Source organism: Sinocyclocheilus anshuiensis, unplaced genomic scaffold (genome assembly GCF_001515605.1).
Source record: "Sinocyclocheilus anshuiensis isolate Anshui unplaced genomic scaffold, SAMN03320099.WGS_v1.1 scaffold968, whole genome shotgun sequence".
Lineage (NCBI taxonomy): Eukaryota > Metazoa > Chordata > Actinopteri > Cypriniformes > Cyprinidae > Sinocyclocheilus > Sinocyclocheilus anshuiensis.
In genome coordinates, this window is record NW_015549636.1 from 616,587 (window position 1) to 640,405 (window position 23,819).

Sequence of the window (23,819 nt, forward strand, 5' to 3'; positions counted from 1 at the left end):
ACACACACACACACACACACACTCAAAGAAATTACAAAAAATAAATGATCAATACCTATGTTTATCCATCACCAAACAAACCTGTCCTAATATAACACAACCCTTCACCATTATCTTGTTAACTAGTGCCTATTCACCCAACATCCAGCACCACATTGTGAATAATAATAATAACAACAACAAGCTGCTCAAACACTAACATAAATCAGCTATTAGTCCCAAATATCTGTCTACTGTATTTGTGAAGAACTAAAATCAAGGTAAAATCTTCCCCCACTTTAGTTTAATAGCTGTTTCTTTAAATTGATTTACTCTCATGATTTTACTTTCTCATCACTGATTTTTCATTGCACTGCTCTTTGTTAGCAGTATCTGCCACACGTTTTATTCACAAAATAATCTCATTTAGGCACATGTGGCTTCAATAGCTGTCAATCAGTTGTAATCACTCAATCCTGATGTTCCTCATTTTCTGGTCGCTTTGCATAAAAGCATCTACTAAATCAAATTAATTGCATGACATGCTATCATGATATGATAAGTAATTAATCAAGTTATTCCCAATTCATTGTATATATTGCCATTTGCAGATAAAACAATTAAAACAAAGTAAAATATATTATATAATTGTGACAGCAGAGTAAATCACTGATTAGACTATTTTTGTTTAGAAATTATAATTAAACTTTAAATTAATGCTTTAAATTGACAGCCCTACTTTAAAGGTGGACGAGGGCAGCAGATGGATGGAGTTAGAGGTCAGAATTTACTCTGTCACACGTTTAACAGACAGAGCTGGAGCAGTGGGGTCACTGGCAAACCACGACCCAGGATTAGGATACTCCCCCTTGTTCAGTTGGTAACTGGGTTCAGCATATTCAGGACCCTCATAGAGATCCCAGACACCACTGAGCACCTTACAGGAGCGGACCTCATTTATACCACAGCCGTCCAATGAAGGACGGTCAACTGTTGTCTCAAAGTTTGGGCCTTCAAAATTCACCTTTTCATAGAGCTGGATCTGATAAGATGTCACACGTTTCACAGACAGAGCAGGAGCAGTGTTGCCATTGCCGCAAACCTCAGGATTGGGATACTCCCCCTTCTGCAGTTGGTAACTGGGTTCAGCATATTCAGGACCCTCATAGAGATCCCACACACCACTGAGCACCTTACAGGAGCGGACCTCATTTATACCACAGCCGTCCAATGAAGGACAGTCAACTCCAGAACTGAAACCTCTTTATGAACCATATTTATAAAAGTTATTTATAAAGTGTTTCTCACATTATCTCAAATAACTGCAACAACATAGAAATCATAAGAGCACTACAGTTTTAAATAAATTGCAATCAGAGACTCAGACACATTATATGATTTTATCATAAGTTCCTTGCCATCACACATGCGTTTAATACACACAATTGTGCCAGCCAAAGAGAAATTTAAACTTAAACAGTCAAGGGTCAAGAGGCAACTAAAGCAAACACTATTCACAAAAATGGTAAGTTGAAGAAAAAAAAAAATCTAAACATTAATTCTCAATAAAGAACTTCTGTCTTAGATACTCCAGAAATAAAGTCTAACTGGTTAGTAATGTGTGAAGCTGGTGCTGATAAGATGTCACACGTTTCACAGACAGAGCAGGAGCAGTGTTGCCATTGCCGCAAACCTCAGGATTGGGATACTCCCCCTTCTGCAGTTGGTAACTGGGTTCAGCATATTCAGGACCCTCATAGAGATCCCAGACACCACTGAGCACCTTACAGGAGCGGACCTCATTTATACCACAGCCGTCCAATGAAGGACGGTCAACTGTTGTCTCAAAGTTTGGGCCTTCAAAATTCACCTTTTCATAGAGCTGGATCTGATAAGATGTCACACGTTTCACAGACAGAGCAGGAGCAGTGTTGCCATTGCCGCAAACCTCAGGATTGGGATACTCCCCCTTCTGCAGTTGGTAACTGGGTTCAGCATATTCAGGACCCTCATAGAGATCCCAGACACCACTGAGCACCTTACAGGAGCGGACCTCATTTATACCACAGCCGTCCAATGAAGGACGGTCAACTGTTGTCTCAAAGTTTGGGCCTTCAAAATTCACCTTTTCATAGAGCTGGATCGTAAATGGCAGACATTCAAGAGACCAAGCAGGATCAGGAACGGGAGCAGGAGCAGGAGCAGAAGCAGTGGATTTGCCATCGCTCAATGCCTTAAGATTGGGATACTCTCCCTCCTTCAGTAGGTAATCATCTACACTGTCACGACCCTTCCAGAGCTTCCAGACGCCTCGGATCACCTTACAGGAGCGAACCTCTGTTATACTGCAGCGGTCCAATGATGGATAGTTGCCTGTGATCACACACTTGGTACCTTTAAACGCATGCTGATCGTATAGCTCAATTACACACTTGAAGAAAAAGAGAGAGAAGAGAGAGGGTGAGTTTTTTTTTTTTTTTTTTTTTTTTTTTTTTTTCTTAGGACAACTTTGATGAACTTTTGATCCACTTCAAATGTTGACTACTGCATTAACTTACTGAAACTCTTCTGTGTGTAAACTGCTGTTATATTGAGCAATTTTTATTTTCATATTTTATCAAAATGCTGCAATATTAAAAAAAAATGACAGCTGTGTGCATTAAAAACAAATAAAATATATTCAGCACATTTTGGTTCTCACTATCTTATTTTGATTTTTGTTCAGGCTTTAGAAACTCTCTCATTAGTGTATAAAAACAGATTAATTAGTGATACATTAGTCACAAACACATCTATGAACCAGAGGAAGTAATACTCAAAATAAAGCAAACATTTATTAGACAAGAAACAAATAATTGCTCCACCATTGTTGTTGATGCAATAGTTTATTTTTGTCAGTTTTTGAGAATAACAAGCTGAAATGCATTACATTTTCCCCCTAATAACCATGTTTTCCCAGTAATCACACAAGAAAGATGTAACTGAACTCCTGCATCCTAAAAGGTGAAAGATTAGATGTAGAAAGACTGATTCCATATCAAATTCAATCTCTAAAAATGAACAACTCCCCAAAATATCTCACAAGAACTGTACCCAGATCTCTACTCTATACACACACACACACACACACACACACACTCAAAGAAATTACAAAAAATAAATGATCAATACCTATGTTTATCCATCACCAAACAAACCTGTCCTAATATAACACAACCCTTCACCATTATCTTGTTAACTAGTGCCTATTCACCCAACATCCAGCACCACATTGTGAATAATAATAATAACAACAACAAGCTGCTCAAACACTAACATAAATAGCGCATAAAACACTTATAAAACACGCAATAAGCACCTTTCTATCCAATGAGTCAAAGAGAACAAGATCATCACTTCCTGGTAAACTGGCAATATATATCACTAAGGAAAGTGCGAGAAGCCACTGAATATAATACTTTTCATATATAATAAATTGCTTGCACCTCAGAGCGAGCAGACGAAACCCAATAAATGCTGTCAATGCTTTCGGAGGTGGATGCTGCTGTTTGGGGAACGCAGTCGTGTAAGATAATTATACATAAATACTTTGACAACAGACTTTGCTCAGGCATTTCAGAATGACCATAACAACATATAGATGCTGTGAACGAGATCGGTCCGCTGCTAGTCAAGTTATCCCGATAAAACGTTTATCCTACTAAAATGTGCGCATACGTTTTTTTTTAATGCGCATTTTTAGAATTTATGCGCATCTTGGCGTTTCCATCCAGCGTTTTTTATGAGATGGTCCTCACTGCAGAACACAAGATCCAGGGGGCGTGGTTGGATCCAGATCCAACTCCTCCCACCTTACATATACTTAAACCTACCCGTCTCCACCCCCTGATCTCTAAACCCACCCATCTCCACCCATAAACCTATCCATCTTCACCCCTAAACCTACCAATCTCCACCCCATAGGTGTGAATCCAACCACGCCCCCTGGATCTTGTGCTCTGCAGTGAGGGGCTACTGTTTTTTATGCGATGGTCAAGCTGGAAGGCATTTCAATTTCATGTTTGCAATGTTTGCATCAGTCACTGCTCTGGGTGAATCTGATGAAAACATGTCACAAAAATGCTTTGCATGACGAACATGACGAAATTATAACAGTGTGAGTTAAAGCAGTACAAGAATGTTACACAGAAATATACGTAAATCCTAAAAAATAAGAACATATTTTTAATATCATCACAGTAATAAGAAATTCACAAATCACAAGTCCTTTTCTTTCAATTAAAATAGAGTTTTAGTTTATCTCGCAATTTTCTCAGAATTTTTATAATTTGGATTTTTTTTTACTCTAAAGTCTAAGTTTACATCTTGCAAGTTTTTTTTTTTTACAAATATTAAATAAAGGTAGTTCTGACATTTTATCTCACAATCCTGACTTTTTCCTCGTAATTCTACATCTTGCAATTTTATCAGAATTCTTATAATTCTTTTTTTTTCTGAAGTTTGAATTTATATCTTGCAACAGTTTTTCCCCCTCACCATGGAATAAAAAAAAGGGTAATTGTGACTTTATCTCACAATTTTAAGTTTATATCTCACAATTTTGAAAAAAAAAAATATATAGAGAATTCTGAGATATTCTGATATTTTTCTCAATTGCAAGTTCATATTTCACTATTCCGACAATTTATATCTTGCTATTCTTACTTTTTCCTCAGAATTGAGAATTTATATAGATATATACTCAAAATTGTGAGATAAAAAGTAGCAATTAACTTTTTTTAAATTTAATTTTTTATTCCAGAAATACAAAAGAACTAGTCAAAATTGTGAGATAAAAAGCCACATTTTTTATTTAATTTTTTGTCCAATGGTGGAAACAAGCTTCCACACACACGATCACACAGAGTATTTAATACTTCTCTGTTCTCTTGTGACTTACAGTATGAACCAGACATTATGTTTGTGACAGATTTCACACTTTTCCCCTATACATACATTTACTCATATACACAAATATATTTTAGGGATCTAAATAGCACAAGTCTGTCATTTTATGTAGGCTATTTTCTTACTTTAAACTCATTAACTGCAGCTGTAACAAGCACACTTGTTGTAGCTTCATTCTGCTGTTGATTGCATACAAAGACATCCTGCCTACAGCAACGTTAGCATGTCGATAGCATGCATTGCTAAGTTAACAATACAGCCCTAAAACAAAAATATTTAACACATACTTCACATACTGCATACTATTTTCAAAATAAATGTAAATGTGACAGTTTCTAGAAAGACCCGTTTACAATTCACCTTTTAAATAAATGGCTGTCAGCAGACAGTGATGTGTTATCTGCCGTTTAATAAGAAGCGACGGAATGCATGAAATCTCTGCTGCATTTATACATATATGCTATAGCAGACACTTTCATGGCACAGTCCCGAGGTGAAAGTATGATTGCAGATAACAGACTCTCTGCACTCCCAGTCGGGAAGGGAAAACAAGACTGAGCAAAAGATGCTGCTGTTGAAATAACAATCATATGCCAGCATGACCGTGGAGGACATGCTGTTAAGAGTCGAGGTCGCTGACAAGTGCATATATGCCGTCGCGGTTGCATATGAGCCTTATCTTCAACCTTTAGCATCCTCAACCCACAACCACCCACCACTGGCAGTGAAGTACAGATCAACACTTAGGAAGGCAAGAACACCGAGTGCTAGATAAGAGTCCACGAAGAAGTGGTGATCCTGGAGCGAAGAGTTCGCATCTGCGGGTTTAACGCAGTTTAAGGGCAAACTGAGGAGGGTTGTGTAAATGAACGCACATGCAAAACTGAAGAAAGTAAGGATGAATGAATGGATGGATGAATGGAGAAGGCCTCCTTAATTTACCCTTAGGTGAGTATTGGCATACAGAATGCACCGTGACTCAAGTGCTTCATTGTACCCTCGTTCTATTGTAATTTCCCAATCGATTGCAGTTTAGTGTCCTCATGTTTGGGAACGCAGTCGTGTAAGACAATTATACAGAGAAACTTTAATGACAGACTTTGCTCAGGCATTTCAGAATGACCGTGACAACATTTTAGATGCTGTGGAACGAGATCGGTCCGCTGGTTAGGATTTGCCGTCCCATAGCGCAAAGTCACATGACTTTTTTGATGCGCATGGAGGAATTTACTCGGCAAATGCGTTTCCATCTTCCACTATTCGCATTAACCCTTTTTCACACAAGTCAAAAGCCACCTCAAGTGAGCGTAAAAAAACATTTTTGTGAATTAAATTAATTGTCAATTAATTTTTATTTGAAATTTGGCATTTCCATCACTCGTTTCTGATGTGATACTTCAAATGCGCATAAAAACAGGGTGATGGAAACATAGCTTATGTACTCATTATACTGTGTTTTTTTGTGTGGCTTATACACTGTGTCTGCGTGTGTCAGTTCTGCAGGAATGACAAACAAACCATAAACACTCACCATGCCAAGGCGCCACCATTTAAAGCACTCCTTAGCATCCATCTCCTCCTCATCAGAGTTTTTTGTGTAGTAAACTCGACCAACATGTTCACTAAACTTCTTCGGCAGCAGACTGGAGACCTGAGATACAAGTGAAATCAAACATAACTTTTTGATCAGTCATTACAGATCCAGGAAACTTGCTTTTTACCCAAAGCAAGTTTCCCTGCACCCTGGGCTGTCTTTTTTTTGTGAGTGACTATTGAAATAAAACTTGTTATATGACCATCTGAATACTTATCTGAACCACTCACCTTAAAGAGATAGTCCACACAAAAATGAAAATTCTGTCATTAATTATTCACTCTCATGTCGTTCCAAACCCGTAAGACCTTTGTTCATCTTCGGATCACAAATTAAGATATTTTTGATGAAATCCGAGAGCTTTCTGACCCTGCATAGACAGCAACACAACTGCAACGTTCCCAGACCCAGAAACGTAGCAAGGACATCGGTAAAATATTCCATGTGACATCAGTGGTTCAACTGTAATTTTATGAAGCTATGAGAATACTTTTTGTGCCCAAAGAAAACAAAGATGAATAAAGGTCTTACGGGTTTGAAACAACATGAGGGAGAGTAATTAACGACATAATTTTTTTTTTTTTGGGAGTACTATCCATTTAACCTCACTATTATCAATCACTTTTGGAACAAATTAATATTGACGAATATATATATATATATATATATATATTTATTATTATTATTATTATTTTTATTTTTTTTTATATAGTTTTGACATCACTGGATTCCCTGCCTGACCAGGACCCTTAAAACTGTCTTAACCTCCTCACAGGACCTTGTGATGACAAGCTGCTGTATCACTAAAGGTACAATTTTTCCACATTTTGTCTGACAGTGTAGGCCAATTGTTAGCTCACAATTGTTAGCTGTTTAATGAAAAAATTGACTGTGAATGCAAGCTGCTATTTATTGCTTGGGCAATCACTTGATTAAGTGTTGTAAGAAATCAAGCATACAGATAGTTTTGGCAGATCACGTCAAGCAGTATTATTCAGCAGATGTATTGCTTTGCTCAGAAGCTAATTACCCTCCTCCATTCCCAGAAATGTGTTGTTATATTAAAATTGATGTTAATAACAACATTAATGATATCTTCAATACATTTGTGTTGATTCTGTTCTGTCTACTCTAAGTGGGTTATCGCTGCTCTCTCAGATAGACTGCCACAACAGAATCATTACCATACCACCAATCCACACTGTGTGCTAACTGTCAATCATCTTTGATGATAGTGGCCCTCACAGAATTTGTTATTCTAGAAAAAGTTCTTCTAATATGTTGATAATTTTTGAAGTGGCAAGTTACTTGAGCAGCACAGTGGTAGGAGTACCTCATATTTCCTAATCTTGCGGCCTTTATTGTGCTGGTTCTTTCTGTAGAAATAGACATGGTTGATAGGGTTTTCATCCTTCTTATTATAATCCAGTAGAATCACCTGTGAGGAGATTTACAATGTTACAGTTACTAAACATTGTTGATAAAAAAAAAGTGATAAAAATTAGTGCTGTCAAAATTAGCGTTTTAACGCAGGCGATTTTTTTTTATTTTTTTTTAATTTAACTCTTTTTCAGTTAAAAAATATTTAATGCAATTTAACGCAGGGGCAGAGCTAGAGTTGGCCACCCCACTCACAGCTGCTGCTTCTGTCTCTTTTTTTTTTTTTTTTTTTTTTTTTTTTTTTTTTTTTTTTTTTTTTTTTTTTTTTTTTTTTTTTTTTTTTTTTTCTTCTTTCTTTAAAAAAAATGCGTTTATTCAGTCACAGAACGTCTTTACGATCACATCAAATGGGAGACGTTTCAGACATGCGTTCCACTTCACTTCAGCGTCAGGCGCGAGTTAGTCTCACGTAGCCAGACCTTCAGACTGACGGCTGAAGGTCTGGAATCCATGGCAGCTTTCATTGGCCAAGGCCCGCCCATGAGGCTGTTTGACAGACATGTCAAACAACCAATCACAGTTCAGTGTTTCGGGGCGTGGAAATGTCGACACAATAACAGACTGGTGTGTAAAACTCTCTGATGTATTTTAAAGATTATATGCTGCGAACTTTAAATATTTCACATACTTTTGAGAATCCAGCGTTTAGTTGATCCTGATAAGCGCTTTTCGTCACAATTGTAAACACGACGGCTTTCTTCTTTCGTGAGGGGGTTTGGCGCCACTGTATCTTTGTTTCCAGACGGAATGTTAAAGAACGCAACACACACGTCTCCCGGAAATCCTGTATAATTCAACCAATCCGATGACGACTTTGAAAATCCTGAAGCGTTTCCACTTTTGTGTGCCATATGCATGAGACGTTCAGCCAACAGTCTGTGGGCGTGATGTCTGAGGCTGAGACTAGGCACGAGTTAAACGAGCGCGGAAACGGTTCTGTCTGGAGCGCGTGCTCTTCAATTGCACGCACAAATGCGAGCTGTAGCCTGTATCATTTAATATCAAAGCGCGAAATAAACTACGTGCATGCAATGTCGTGGTCAGTTAAGTCATGAAGTTACCAAAAAGGTGATTAAAGCTGCCTTAAAACTGTGCATGCACGTAATATATAATATATGAGTCACATTTAAGAACATGCCTCTGAAATGGAGTGGTTTTCAAAACTTTCCTGGAGCAGCCCAATACTGTCTCACTCATCTAACACACCCAAATTAACTCATTAATAGAGACTTTAAGACCTGAAGTGGGTCATAAAAGGTAGAGATTTAAGAGGAGATACGATGTGTGTCAGATCTGTGTCATGCTCAGCAGCGGCAGCTCTTAAAGAAATAGCCAAAATAACTTAATAATCTGTGATGTCTGTTAATCAAAGAAAAAAAAGAGGAAATCAATAACTTTTATAGCTTTGATTCATCTATATTTAATTTAAAATAGTTTTTCAATTTCTGTATATTTCTGCTGAAGGACACTGTTAAATATGACATTTATTATAATGGGTTTATGTGAAAATTGTTTTAAGTTCACTTAAATTAGAAGTAATTTTTTATAAAGTCTAATAAATATTAAAACTGACAGCTCTCAATTATACTGTAATGTTGAATGGCTATTGTCAATGGTTAAATATTAGGGGAAAAACTATTTTATAGAGACATCTGCAGTATTGGTATCAGTGATACTGGCCTTCAGTCATAAAAAAAAAAAAAAAAAACATGATGCCATTAAACAAAAACTAAAAATATACTCTCCTTATGTTTTTTCTACATTCATTTGAAAATTTTATGTGAAATTATTGCGATATAAAAGTATATTTAAAAACTTTAATGTTAGGTGAGGCCTTCAGTCATAAAAAAAAAAAAAAAAAAACATGATGCCATTAAACAAATACTAAAAATATACTCTCCTTATGTTTTTTCTACATTCATTTGAAAATTTTATGTGAAATTATTGCGATATAAAAGTATATTTAAAAACTTTAATGTTAGGTGAGATTAATTGTGACTAATCACGATTAATTTCAGAACAAAAATGTGTGATTTTTAATTTATTTATTTTTATTGATTGACAGCACTAATAAAAAAAAAAGACTGGAAATGTTGTTTTGAACACCGCATACTTCAGTGCTGAAATCCTTCTTATGCAAAACCAGATTTGGGTGAAGTTTGTTCCACTCGTCCACTGCTTTATTCCAGTCATCCTGTAGAAATGCAGATTTAAGTTCAACAAATGAAAACAAATTATCTATATGAGAGTGTGTGTTATTATCTGTGTATGTCCCTCCCCAATAAACGAAAAAAAAAATGTGATTGCTTTTTAACTGCACATTTCTATCGATTGTAATGTTTGAAATTATGAGATGTCAGAGAAAATGAAAGGGATGATTTGTCGGTGGACAGTAAGGTACATTTGTTAAAATTAGTTAACTATATTAGCTAACATGAACTAACAATGAAAGATACTGCTAAAGCATATTAATTTAGCATATTATTCATATTTATTAATGTTAATTTGAACATTCAGTATAAAAATAAAATGTATGTGTTCATAGAATTTACTGGACCTGAGCTGACATGAACTAACAATAAACAGCTGTATTTTTATTAACTAACATTAACAAAGATTATTAAATGCTGTAACAAATGTATTGCTCATTGTTATTTAATGCTTGTTAATGCATTTACTGACACTAATTAATGGGACATATCATTCATAGAGCATTCTAGAGTGCTGTTATATTTACGTTAATTTAATTAAGGTTAGAAAAATTATTAAAAAGGGACACGATTCTGATAAGGAACACAATATTCGGTTATATTTTTCCTTGAAGTATCTGTATATTAATTATTTCGTTTCTGTGATCTTGACACTGTCCCAGTTTGCCAACCATCTACCAGCAAACTGGGATTCACAGTAAATTCCCGAGTGTTAAATTAACACTGCTCGGAGCATATATGGTCCCACTCTAAAAGAGTGTTAAAGTAACACTGAAGCTCTTAACCCTTGACTTTTTAACACCAGTGTAGCACATCTGTTCTGTTTAGACAGGCAGACATCAAGAATCAGCATATGAATCTCAACAATGGTGATGATCATCAGACAGATTCATGTTGCATTGCATTCTGGGTGCACCAATCATAACTCATCCATGGCTCCCAGCATGCATTGCGACATTAATAAATTATGCAGCTGCATTGTCTTAGTATTTTCTTTTATTTTTTCTATTTGCTTTTATTTACAATAACATTTTTCTCACGTTGTTGTCTCATATAACTGCAGCAACATAGAAATCATAAAAGCACTACAGTTTACGATAAATTTCCATCAGAGACTCAGACACATGACATGATTTTATCATAAGTTCCTTGCAGTCACACGTGTTTAACACACACAATTGTGCCAGCCAAAGAGAAACTTAAATTTAAAAGCTCAAAGGCTCAAGAGGCAACTAAAGCAAGCACTATTCACAAAAACGGTAAGTTGAAAAAAAAAAAATATTAACCATTAATTCTCAACAAAGAACTTCTGTCTTAGATACTCCGGAAATAAAGTCAAACTGGTTAGTAATGTGTGAAGCTGGTGATGCTGTTTGTGGAGATGATTAATCATCTTCTGCTGAGATCTTCAGAGATTTAATGTCTTCTTTTATTTCAGTTGATTTCATCTAAGGCTGTGGCTGAAGTCAGTTGTAGTTCTTGTGTTTCTCTTTTCTTCAGTGATTCTGCTTGTTAACAGCAGCTGTTCATCACTAATGCTCAATCAGCACTTAATTAATCACATAATTATCTCATTAACTTTAACACTGCTTCAGCGTTACTTTAACACTCTTTTAGAGCGGGACCATATATGCTCCGAGCAGTGTTAATTTAACACTCGGGAATTTACTGTGTACAAACAAGAACATGTAATTTCAATGGAGTGATAATACAAACTGCATTTACCAATTCAAAATTACAATTTGTAACCCTAAAGCACAGTTTAGAAGGGCAAGATTACAATTTTAATGATAAGAGTTTTAATGATATGCTTCACTATAATTCTATTTGCATTAGTAAATTACTCACAACAATCAACCTTTCAAAATCCAGCGGCAGTGAAGGAGAAAGGAAACAATGAAGAACAGGCCAGCAGTCAAAGATGATATTTTAACATTGTAAATGCAGTGCCCTCTACAATGTCTGGAAGAAAACTAACTTGAAGATGTCATTTAAATAAAACATTGTGTTTTTCTCATTTTTCTTCTACCTTGAAGGCCACTTCTTTCTCTTCAGTTTCTTTTAGTCGAGTCTCTCCCACACACTTCCGCAGGCGTCGCATCACAACATCTTCAAGCTCTTTTCGGGCATCTTTCAGCTTGTCATCACTGGAGTACAAGATCTTCTCAAAGATGTGATCTGATAGAATGAGAACAATTTGACGGAAACTCTTCTGGTCAAATGACAAGAAGTAGAACTTTGAAACTTCTTCCATGTTTACAACTTACCTGTCAGTTTAATGAACTTTGCAGTCTTTTCATCTTCAGATGGTGGCATCTTGCATTTTTGTGAACTGCTTGTAATATTTTCGATCTTCTGCTTGATATCATCTGGTGAAATGTATTCTGAAATCGGTGAGATCTCAAGTGTGTCTTTAGCTTCTAAGAGAGCTTTTATGATCCTAAAGAACAAATAAAAAATAATGAAACAGTAAATTACTCAAAAAATAATGCATTAAAAAAAAGTTTTTAACTGAATAATAATAAAATAAAATAAATGTACTTGTCTTCAATGATGTTGACTATCTTGTGCTGGTAGGCCTGCTGATATAGAGTGTAGCGGGTGTGAAACATGTCATAAATATTATCTGCCACCTGTGAGAGACAGAATGACACAAACACAGTCAAATATTAATAATTAGATTGAAAACATTAAATGGTTTTATGTGAGTATGACTTACATGAAGTTGCAAATATTGAAATATAAAGGTTTTCGATTTTTATTCATAAATTTCACTCTTAAATTTAGCTGAAGTGGAAACTTGTAAGATGACTAATGATTGGGTGAATGTCATAGTGCACAGTGCAACTAAAGTCAGCGTTTTGTTGTTTTATATGGATGTTACACTTGCAGTGCTATCAAACAGACTGAAAACAATCAGCCATCGAATAAGCACTGGTTGACGAGAGATCTTGTGAATCATTGTACCTTGTCTCTGAAGCAGATGTGATTCGTCCCTTTGACTTTACAGACTTGAGCAGATTTCAGCATGCGCTGATGGTCAAAGCTGTTAGGAATGCCGAGATAATGACAGTCTCTGAAAGAGAGAACATGAGTGTGCTCAATACTGTTGACTGATATGACTGATCTCTGACTTTATACTGACACCTAATAGCATGCGGCATCATACATAAGTGACAATTTTCAGTTATTGATACTATTATAGAAATGTTTTATCTAGTCATGGTTAATTTGTTCCACAAGTGAAAGTGTCCAAACATGAAGGGTTACTAATATTAGACTGCTCATGTGATCTGATCATGGTGGCCACCAGGAGGCGACCTAATCCATGTTGAATAAATCAGCTTTAATGACACTACTGATGTGATGGTGGACACATGAGAGGACAACATTTGCATCATCTCTTTCAATGTTTTTTTTTTTTTTATGTCAAGCTTTTTGATACACTGTAAAAAACAAAAAAAAAGTGAAATGCTTGGCAGCACAGGGTGCCAAATGTTTACCATTAATGGAAATAATGGTAAAAAAAATTTTTTTTTTTTTTTTTAAACAGTCAATGACTGGCAGAAGCAGTTGCCAAACAAAAACTGTAAAATTAAGATGCAGCATCCTATTTTTTTCTAAAACGTTTTTTTTTTACTGTTACTTTACAGGTATTGTCTGGATTATCATTGTGAAACTTTTTTTTTTTTTTTTTTGCAGTTAACCATCAGCTAACAACAGCACACATGCAAAAACTAATAACTACACTGTAAAAAATTGCTGTAAAAAAACTGCCATATTCTGACAGTAACATCCTGTTTTTTCATTACAACAGTACAATCCCGTAAAAAAACAACATATTCTGGGTAGTATTTGTTATTTTCGAGAAAGTAGCCTTCTGCAGTCCTTGTAGTAACAGCGTTCAGAGTCGACACTCAGAGACTGTGTTTCAAATCACACCCTACACCCTCATTCACTATTCCCTACATGAGTTTACTAATACAGTCCACCTGACAGAGAGAATGAACACTAATGAGTGAATTCAGACACTGATGAACAGCTGCTGTTAACAAGCAGAATCACTGAAGAAAAGAGAAACACAAGAACTACAACTGACTTCAGCCACAGCCTTAGATGAAATCAACTGAAATAAGACAGCAGAACATGATCAAACAACTCCACACACAGCATTACAGTTTGACTTTATTTCTGTCATATATCTACACAAAGTCTTTGAGAATAAACAGAGGTTTAGATGTTGATGTTTTATTTAAAATAATCAATAATAATTAATAATAATAATAATAATTAATAATAATTTTTCTCCGGCTGCTGTAACTGTGTGTTTCTAAAGCACTTTTGTTATAGCAAAACCTGCAAAAAAAATTCTAATCAGATGAAGCTGTTTACGTACTGATGATGATCTTGCCATTGTATAATGGCCTGATTCATTAACCTCATCAGAGATGTCTAAAGTACGAGCATGTTACATTTATTTATTTTCCAACTTTTATATGGTTTGTAATAAGTGAAGATGCTGAGATCTAGAGAGATCTGTTAGTGTTTCATGTTCTGTTGCTGCCAGTCATGTGACATTTAATTAATTAATTAGTTGATTTTACAGTGAAGGTGTTTGATTGTAATAGTTTAGGAAATGCCTGTAAATTAACAGTGCCGTCAGCTTGTTTAAATAAGGAGATTTTACTTTAATTTTAAGGTTTTTGTTTGGCACCCTGTGCTGCCAGTCATTTGACCGTTTTTTTTTTTTTTTTCTTTTTTTGTCTTTTGTTTTTCAGTGAAGGTGTTTGATCATAAAAATTCAGGACATACCTGTAAAATAACCAGTGTTTGTCAGCTTATTTAAATAAGGAGATTTTATTTTAATTTTATGGTTTTTGTTTGGCAGCAGTTGCTGCTAGTCATTTGACCATTTTATCATCTAACAGTTTTGTTATTGTATTAATTACAGATTATTTTTGTAATTTTACATTTGTTTGTAATTTAGGAAAACAGAAAACATACTGTATAAAATACTGTAGTTTTTCTGTATATAAAATATGAATTACTGTAATTTGTCATTAATGTCATAATACTTAAAATAACAGCCAAGTATTTAATTCAGAGATAATTTTACAGAGTTTTGACTGCAATTCAAAATAAAATAAAACAACCTGAAAAAATCAGTTATTTTCCGTGAAATTTAATTTTTTTTACAGTGTAGTAGAAAAATGGTATTTGTATACTAATATTGAAAAATAAAAAATGGCAAAAATAAATCAAATAAATTCTGCATATACAGCATTTACCTATTTTAAAGTGCACTAAATTAAAGGTAACTCTTTCTAATAAATTTCCTTAAATCATTAACAAAAATTATATATTGCTTAACAGATCCATAGATTATATTCAGTATACAAAGAATATGAATATATTTTGAAAATAAGAATCAAAATGTAAATCAGACTATCAGCCACCCAGCGGGCACCTTGATATCAATTTGACATCAAATAATATAACTATAACTATTCAAATTAGTAAAGACTTGATTACGATGCTGTAACATTATTTTAAGATCAGTTTGGACAGCAATTTCTTCCAGTGGTAATTAGGTGAAAATAGGAAGTTAATCCCACACTGAAATTAGTTTAATGTATGTATAAACCAATATGTTTGATGTTCACTTTTGACATGTCAAGTCAAAAATGTCAAGTTTTTGACATCAGTTTGATTTGCATATTTGTCCTGTTGTTTGACGTACATTTTGATGTCAATTTGATATATGTTCCACATCAAATCACCCACTGGGCATTTAAGCACTTTTTTTCCATTTAAAAAAAGTAATTATATGTGTAAAATCTCTAAAATGTTGTTTATTTACCGTGCAAAATAGTCCCATCTTCGCACGTCAATGCCATTCCAATTATTTGCCAAAATCTCATACAGGAAAGACTTGTTCTAATAAAGAATAATTCAAATACTTTTAATACTCAACTTAAACTCTGCATAACTTGTTTGACATTGCAGTTTACAGGATGTTACCTCTGGAGCTGCATTATAATCCCCCTCAATTAACGTCTGAATAAAGGTGAGATCCTTGTTTGTCAGCTCTGTGTTTAGTCCTTCATTCCTTACGATGTCCAGAAAAATCCAGATTGAGGCCACCTAGAGAGAGACAATATAAATATTGGAAATAAATTAAACTGTATATACATCCGTAAATACATACAGTAATAATACAGGATTCATGAAGACTGAGCATCTAATTATATTTTTATTAAATTATGACTGATAAATAGATTATATTTAACAGTCAGTGTTTCTCATGAAGTGATTTGCAATTTATTAGTGGCCTGTATTTCTATTCTTGTCAATTTCCACAGAATGTAATGTTGGCTTATTCCTCTCAAGGGATTTTCACACTGCACTTAACCCCGGGTTCTCGTCGTTCTAAACCCCGCTTTTAACCCCAGAAAACTGTACGTTTCGCACTTGTTTTTTTTTTTTTTTTTTTACCCAGGCTTATGAATTCCTGCTCTGGAGCAAGTTTAGCTCTGCTTTTGTGGTGTTAACCCCACATTGCAGAGTCAAACACGGTGCAGTGTGAACTGATGTTACAGCTACATGCTTAGCAACAGGCAACCAATTGCGTGTCTTCTACTCACATGATTTGGACAGTCTCAGAAACATCACATCATTTCAACAGTAGTTTCAGTATTTGAGGGGAAAAATGACAAATGGTTACAGAAATATGACATGTGGGGTGAAGAAGAGACTGTTTCATTTTTTCGTTTATAATCTGGAAAGGCCATTCAGTATAAGCCTGCTAGTACAGTCGACAACATACAGTATGAGCAATGCTAGAGCAGTTATAAACAGGTAACATGCTGCATTCATTCAATCAATGGCATTGACAACACAAATATGCAATTAAGAACGTTACCCCAGGGTTTAGGAATGTACAGTGTGAACATCAATTGTTAACTCTGAGTGAATTATGAGCAGTGTGAAACATCAAGCAATAACCCAAAACTTTATGTACCCAGGGTTTAGAATGACCCAGGGTTAACTCGAGTGTGAAAAGCCCATTTATTTGTTAAAAGACGACAATCTTTTGAATACTGTTGATCCAATGTTCAAGATAGAGCTTAAGTGTATTTAACCCACAATTTTTTTTTAAACTGATTCTATCTAGATTGCTACTGATAAGTGCTATTTGGATAAGTGTGTCTTTGGCTATATTGTAAACAAGAGAGCATATCAAACAATGTTTTTTTTTTTTTTCTCTTTCACCAATATGGACTGTTCATGTGTGATTGCATGGCTTATATATTCAGTAGGAATGTTTATGTTTAGTAAGTTCGTTTAGCCAATTGAATGCTCTCATAAGGCTCCAAAAAGGTCTACTCTGTTCACCCAAATTATTCATTGAACATTATTCACCAAACCTAATTTGTGCAGTTTGTTTTCCCTAGCCTTGCTGTAAACTCTCCTGTTTTTTTTTTCAGCTCCTTTTCATACATTGTTGTTTTGGACATCACATTTCTATGCTTTTTTAATATAGTTTTATGTATTGTAATGTATTTGTGTTAGATGACTGAGTACATCACAATAAGACCAATTAAATAGCACATTCATTTAAGCATAATACAATACACAGAGTTTAAAATGCTACTTGTAATACATGTATATTTGTACAGGAGAGTCATGGTGCTTACCTTCCACTTTTCTTTTTCTAAAAAGAGAGCAAACAGGGGTTATTATACATGACATGCTTATCAGCGATCTCACAAGAACTGACTTATGAATTTAAACTAAAGGTGACAACCATTACATTAGGGACAGAGCTTTTTACACACACACACACACACACACACACACATATAGGCTTCCATGTTTTATGGGCATTTTCCATAGACATAATTATTTGTATACAGTACAAACTGTATATACTGTCCTCTGAAACCTTACCCTAAACACAACCCTCACTAAAAGCCTTAAAATAAAATAAATAAATAAATAAATGTCCCCACAAATTCTACAATTTCTGGTATTCCTAGACTTGTGGGGACATTCAATCCAGGAACGTAGGGAATACCTGAGGCTCTTTCTTTCTCTTCTTTTTCTTTCTTTTTCTTCTCTTCTGATGGACCCGGTTGTTGGTCATCTCCACGGCCACCTGCACCAGTTGTAAAACGTCAAAGAAACAAAAATCTAAACTAACAACTATTCCTGCTGTCCAATTACTTCTACATACTTCTAAATATTAAACATGCATATAATGATGTAAGTATGCAGTAAATGTAAACAAGAAAGGCTATAAGTGACTTTGATTTCAACCTTCTTCAAATGACAATGAAAGTCATCAACGGAAAGAACACAACGTGATAATTCAAAACTGAATGAAATGAAAATTTCAGATTCTTCATGTAAAGGTAAATTTTCAGGTAAATATGTACATGGTACTAGAGAAAAAGTTAATAACATTTATATAAATATTAGCTCCAAATAGCACTGTTAAATAATTAAGTTATTGATCACACATCTGACCACAAACATTGGCATCAGTCAAGAGAGAGGCTCAGACTCTTACCAGGCCAGGCTTTATGGATGAATTTCTCAAACAGATGAGAGAATGGACCATGACCTTAAAAATACAAACATAAAATATACTGATCAACTCACGGTTTGAAAAAAATAAACCTAAAAATAAAACTAAAATGTTTTTAAAGACCGTTTTTTTAAATGGTCAATGACTGACAGAAGCAGCTGCCAAACAAAAACTGTAAAATTAAGGTACAGCATCCTATCTTTTCTCAAATGTTTTTTTTTTTTGTTTGTTTACTGATACTTTACAGGTATTGTCTGGATTATCATCGCGAAACATTCTCTGTGAAACTTCATTTTTTTGCAGTTAACCATCAGCTAACAACAGCACACAAGCAAAAACCAATAACTATCACTGCAAACAGCAATGGTGATCAACAAAACACAGACAACAGAAACCCTTTAAATCCCAAAAGAACATTGAACACTAACAGATCTCTCTAGATCTCAGCATCTTCACTTATTACAAACCAGTCTGACTTTATTCTTTCATACAAAACTTCTTATTGAGAATTTAGATTTTTTTTCTCCGGCTGCCGTAACTGTGTGTTTCTAAAGTACATTTGTTATAACAAAATATGTGAGAAAAATTCTGATTAGATGATGATCTTGTTATTGTATAGTGGCTCAACCAAAATATTTAATGTCCGATCAAGCTACATTTGTTAACTTTGTTTTGTTGTAGTATTTGGAATTGTACTGTTTGAAATGTAGTCTCCTTTCGATATTTCGAAAGTTTTTAAGACATTTTGAAGAAATTATTAAGATAAGAACATCTAGAGTCACAGACATCAAGAATCTGCATATGGACCTCAACAATGGTGACAATCGATTCAGATCAGCTCTGATCATTACAAAACAAGCGTTTTGTTGATTGTCACCATTGTTAAGATTCATGTGCTGATTCTTGAGGTTTGTGTGAGTCAAAAATGACATAAAAAATGTCTGAATAAAAAATGGGCTGATCAGACTGTTCTCTAACAATTTTTCTTATAACAAACGTGTCTTATAAAACATACAGTTATAACAGCCAGAGAAAAGCTAATGTTATAAAGTGAAGGATCAGAAGGTCAGGGTTGTTTAATTAGTTAATTTTACAGTGAAGGTGTTTGATTGTAATAATTTAGGAAATGCCTGTAAAATAACAGTGTTTGTCAGCTTGTTTAAATAAGGAGATTTTACTGTTGCTGCTAGTCATTTGACCATTGTATCATTTAATGGTTTTGTTATTGTATTAATTACAGATTATTTTTGTAATTTTACATATATTTGTTTGTAATTTAAGAAAACAGAAAACATACTGTATAAAATACTGTAGTTTTTCTGTATAGAAAAATGTGAATTACTTTAATTTGTCATTAATGTCATAATATTTAAAATAACAGCCAAGTATTTAATTCAGAGATAATTTTACAGAGTTTTGACTGCAATTCAAAATAAAAGAAAACAACCTGAAAACAAATCTGTTATTTTCTGTAAAAAAAAAAAAAAAAGATTTTTACAGTGAAGAACATATTCCATACTGTCATTCAATTAAATACATTAATCACATCTATTGTCTGACATTAAAGGGTGTAAAGGATGCAAAATCATAAATGTAAAAGAGGATTAGATTTAGGTAAGTTTATGTGAACATTTCTCAACACATCATCTTATTGCTAAATCATTAAAATCAATGAAGCACAAACAATATAATATATATATATATATATGACTTTTTAGTGTGAAGGGATTTTTACCTTTATGTCTAAAAAACATGCAGAATTCCATCTTTCTTCTTTTTTAACACAAACGATTAAAACAATTCCATAAATGAAATTGTTCTTGTGAACATTCATTGTACATAGTTTTAATGTTTATAAGTCCTTCATTAAAAAACAGCAACAACAAAAAAACGTTACAGACATAAAGGTATTTTTATACTGATCAGTTGTGCACATGTGCATTGCTATCACTCACCTAAATTATAGCACAGAGCAGCAATTTGAACACACAGCACGTCTTTTTCAGTAATGAGCTCCTCCTGTTTCTTTTTGAGCTTCTCCTGTTTCTTTCCAAGCTTTTTAATATCCTTTATCTTTTTGATGTACTTCTCTTGTTTCTCTCTCAGAACTTTGAGCAGAGATCCTGCTAAATGTGCCATCCTTCACACAGAAAAGACAGCATTTTAAACAAAACAGAATAAATCCTTTTACATCATTTGACCAATTGATTCACTGCTTCAGAATCTGGTAAGGTAGATTGAGCTTTCGGTAACACCATAATTATGAGATTATTCTAATCATGTTTAAAACATTTGAATCAACCTGATGACTTATAAAATAAAAATAAGTCATTTTGAAGGGTCACTGGTAGAAAGAGCACTGTAACAACTGTAAACGTGTTACCTGACATTAATTACTGTTAAAGAGAATAACTTGAGCACACCATCTGTCTGTGTGTCATTCAACAGCATTACAGTCTGTAGCTCATGAAAATGTTTTTCAAGATGTTAGCATATGTTTAAGTTGCTCATGAAGACATGGTCTCAATGTTTCATCAACACTTGTCCTAATCCTACAACTACTGCTTTTCAGAAGCATTGCTTGTGAAAATGAATTGCATGGAAGAGTTATGTGTCTTCCCTCTTCATGATCAACAGTTTGATAATGTTTGTTTGCAATGCGTTTTTAGCTTTATGGAGGAAAGGGTCTGGACATTGCATCTGGAACAGCATCCATCTATGATATGAATGTTTTCACAGATCAAACTACTAATATTTAGTGTCACATAAAATGACTTATGCTACAAATGCAAAGGCACAATATTAAAATATACACAACCTGTATTGAACAGTATGGCATAATTACTTCCAGGCAATGTGCAAAGCATGCTGACTCCAAAAGCTAAAGGTGAATTAATTCAGGATGATTCACCATACTTGTACAGGAAATAGTATAGTTGGTTCATAATACCTAATTTCACATTGAAAACATGAGTTGTCAGGGAAAATGTTTAGTTTTACTGCAATTACTTTATTATTGATCATCTGCCACAAAGGAGTCTGATGAGGTCCACACACCAGCAGAGTTTACAATAGCTCTAAAAACTTCTAAGCCTTCATTCATTTGTATACTGCATATACATTAAAACTTTTTTATTTTTTTAACTTTACCCCAGTGAGTGTTCGAAGCGAGTATGAGTGGCTCCAGGATACACCAGATATGTTCCTCCCAGCTGTTTGATGTGTCTGAGTCTCTGAAACTGAGGAGTGTCGATGATCTTCACCAGCAGATGAGGCAGCTCAATGTGTCCATGAATGGGGTCGTTGAAGATCTGCAGGACAGAAAAAAGGCAAATTTTAGTTCATAAAATGCATTGCCCTAGTTCATAGAGTTTATTGCCATAACAGATTTGAATCAAGGCCTACAGCAGAAATATAACTGATTGATAAAATGTGTATTCATTGTTCATTATAACTGTCAGTTTCTAGCCGAGGACAAACCAGTGTGAGATGAAAAAGGAAACACTCTCACCATCGTAAGCTTTTACAATGTTTTAAGAGGAGTTTGTGATTTAAAAGGCACACAAAAAAATCCTATCATCTACATATAATTATATTAAATTATATCTTAAGATTTGATATTTTTACTAGTTTCTCCATACAGGAGGCGTCTTGAAGCTATCATTACCAACAAAGGCTTTTGTAAAAAGTACTAAATAAATTTCAGTAGTTCAATACTTTTTCACTGTGTCATTCCATTTTATTACACAACTTATTTTTTTAACTTTGTTGTTTTGTTTTATGTGTATGTATGGATTACTTGGGTTCCTACTGACATCTGGTAAAAATTTAATGTCAACAGCACCTTTAGAAATATATTTACTGGGAAAAAGGGTGATGTGATACTGAGTGAATGCTCTCCACACACAGTATATGTTCAACAAGTACTTTCACTTCATATGCACTAAATCCCAGCCCCAAGCCATTAAGAAGTACCAGTACTTACATAGAAACCTATACATAGTAGCCAGAAAGAAATGCTAATTTTAAAGAACAACGGAAAACAAGGCTTTGTCCGGACAGCATTCTTGTAATGCGCGGAGAAGAGCAATTTCACAACGTTTTAATATGAAGAGCTGCTCTTTGGTTTTCAACTGCAATAACAAATATTTTCACTCACAGAATCAGACACTAACTGCTGCTTTTTATATAGCATATTTCCCGTTATAAATTATGATACTGCTTTGCTCTTCGGTCCGTTGGGTCGAATTGCATTCTCACCACGAGCGAACTGCTCCAGAGTCCTCTTGCAATCGGGCCGAGACACACTTGTTTGGTGCGCACCCGAACGAACCGCACCAAGAGGGACAACAAACTCTAGTACGATTCAACCGAACTAAATGAGGCAGGTGTGAAAGCACCCTTAAATTGTTTTAAAATGTAACATATCAATCATAAAATTAGTGAATTGAATATACTATAAATTATTTTGCGCCCCCCCCCCCCGGAGGATCGTTGAGCCCCCCTAGTGGGGGGTTGAGAACCACTGATTTAGACAATCACTGAAGATTTTTTTCCAGAAAACTGTAATATTTCAAATGACCACTAATGGTGTAGTTGAGTAATTATATGGAAAATATGTAACAAAAGTACCAAACATCCCGAAAAATACACAGCATAAATGTATAGTTGAGATGTAAAAAAAATAAAAATAAAAAATGATGTTAAAAATTATTAAAAATGTATATTTTTTATGCAATAGCTCTGTAAAAATCTGGGGCCCAAATTGACCCCAAAGACAATAAGTGTAAACTGGAAATGAGGAGAATTTGAGGATTACTGGCATGAATCACAGTAAATTCCCTGCAAATTCACAAAACTCCACTGGTATTAACTATTTTTATGTATAACACCCAACAGACTGACCCTCTCACCCACTCATGTTTTCTTACAAACAAACAAATACTACAAAAAGTAAATGTCAATTCCTAAATCTATTTTCTAAAGCTTCCTGAAACCCTGCCATGAAATGTCTACAGTAACTTCAAGGCTGCAGGGTGTTCTTTAATCTCTAAAACAG

The 23,819-nt window shown here is 34.5% G+C and overlaps 1 protein-coding gene and 1 long non-coding RNA gene across 3 annotated transcripts in view; one reads left to right on the forward strand and one right to left on the reverse strand.

The window, feature by feature from the left end:
* Positions 1 to 754: 754 nt before the first annotated feature.
* Positions 755 to 23,819, reverse strand: part of LOC107659778 (uncharacterized) — a 58,054-nt gene continuing 34,989 nt past the window's right edge. The window contains exons 22-37 of the mRNA XM_016448805.1: positions 21,911 to 22,071; positions 20,716 to 20,900; positions 18,743 to 18,796; positions 18,248 to 18,328; positions 17,868 to 17,884; positions 16,192 to 16,314; positions 16,031 to 16,107; positions 13,138 to 13,246; positions 12,712 to 12,803; positions 12,438 to 12,610; positions 12,200 to 12,348; positions 10,074 to 10,154; positions 7,854 to 7,958; positions 6,458 to 6,577; positions 1,623 to 2,410; positions 755 to 1,031 (exon numbers count right to left, since the gene is read on the reverse strand). Of these exons, the coding sequence (XP_016304291.1) occupies positions 767 to 1,031; positions 1,623 to 2,410; positions 6,458 to 6,577; positions 7,854 to 7,958; positions 10,074 to 10,154; positions 12,200 to 12,348; positions 12,438 to 12,610; positions 12,712 to 12,803; positions 13,138 to 13,246; positions 16,031 to 16,107; positions 16,192 to 16,314; positions 17,868 to 17,884; positions 18,248 to 18,328; positions 18,743 to 18,796; positions 20,716 to 20,900; positions 21,911 to 22,071 (2,580 nt within the window). The 3' untranslated portion in view covers positions 755 to 766. The remainder of the gene's footprint in view (positions 1,032 to 1,622; positions 2,411 to 6,457; positions 6,578 to 7,853; positions 7,959 to 10,073; positions 10,155 to 12,199; positions 12,349 to 12,437; positions 12,611 to 12,711; positions 12,804 to 13,137; positions 13,247 to 16,030; positions 16,108 to 16,191; positions 16,315 to 17,867; positions 17,885 to 18,247; positions 18,329 to 18,742; positions 18,797 to 20,715; positions 20,901 to 21,910; positions 22,072 to 23,819) is intronic.
* Positions 2,336 to 12,297, forward strand: LOC107659786 (uncharacterized). 2 transcript variants are annotated; one of them, XR_001630949.1, is made up of 3 exons: positions 2,336 to 2,439; positions 7,233 to 7,329; positions 12,226 to 12,297. It is a non-coding gene; the product is annotated as an uncharacterized LOC107659786 (long non-coding RNA). The 2 variants fall into 2 exon arrangements; XR_001630948.1 differs by having other exon boundaries at positions 2,362 to 2,439; positions 12,207 to 12,277.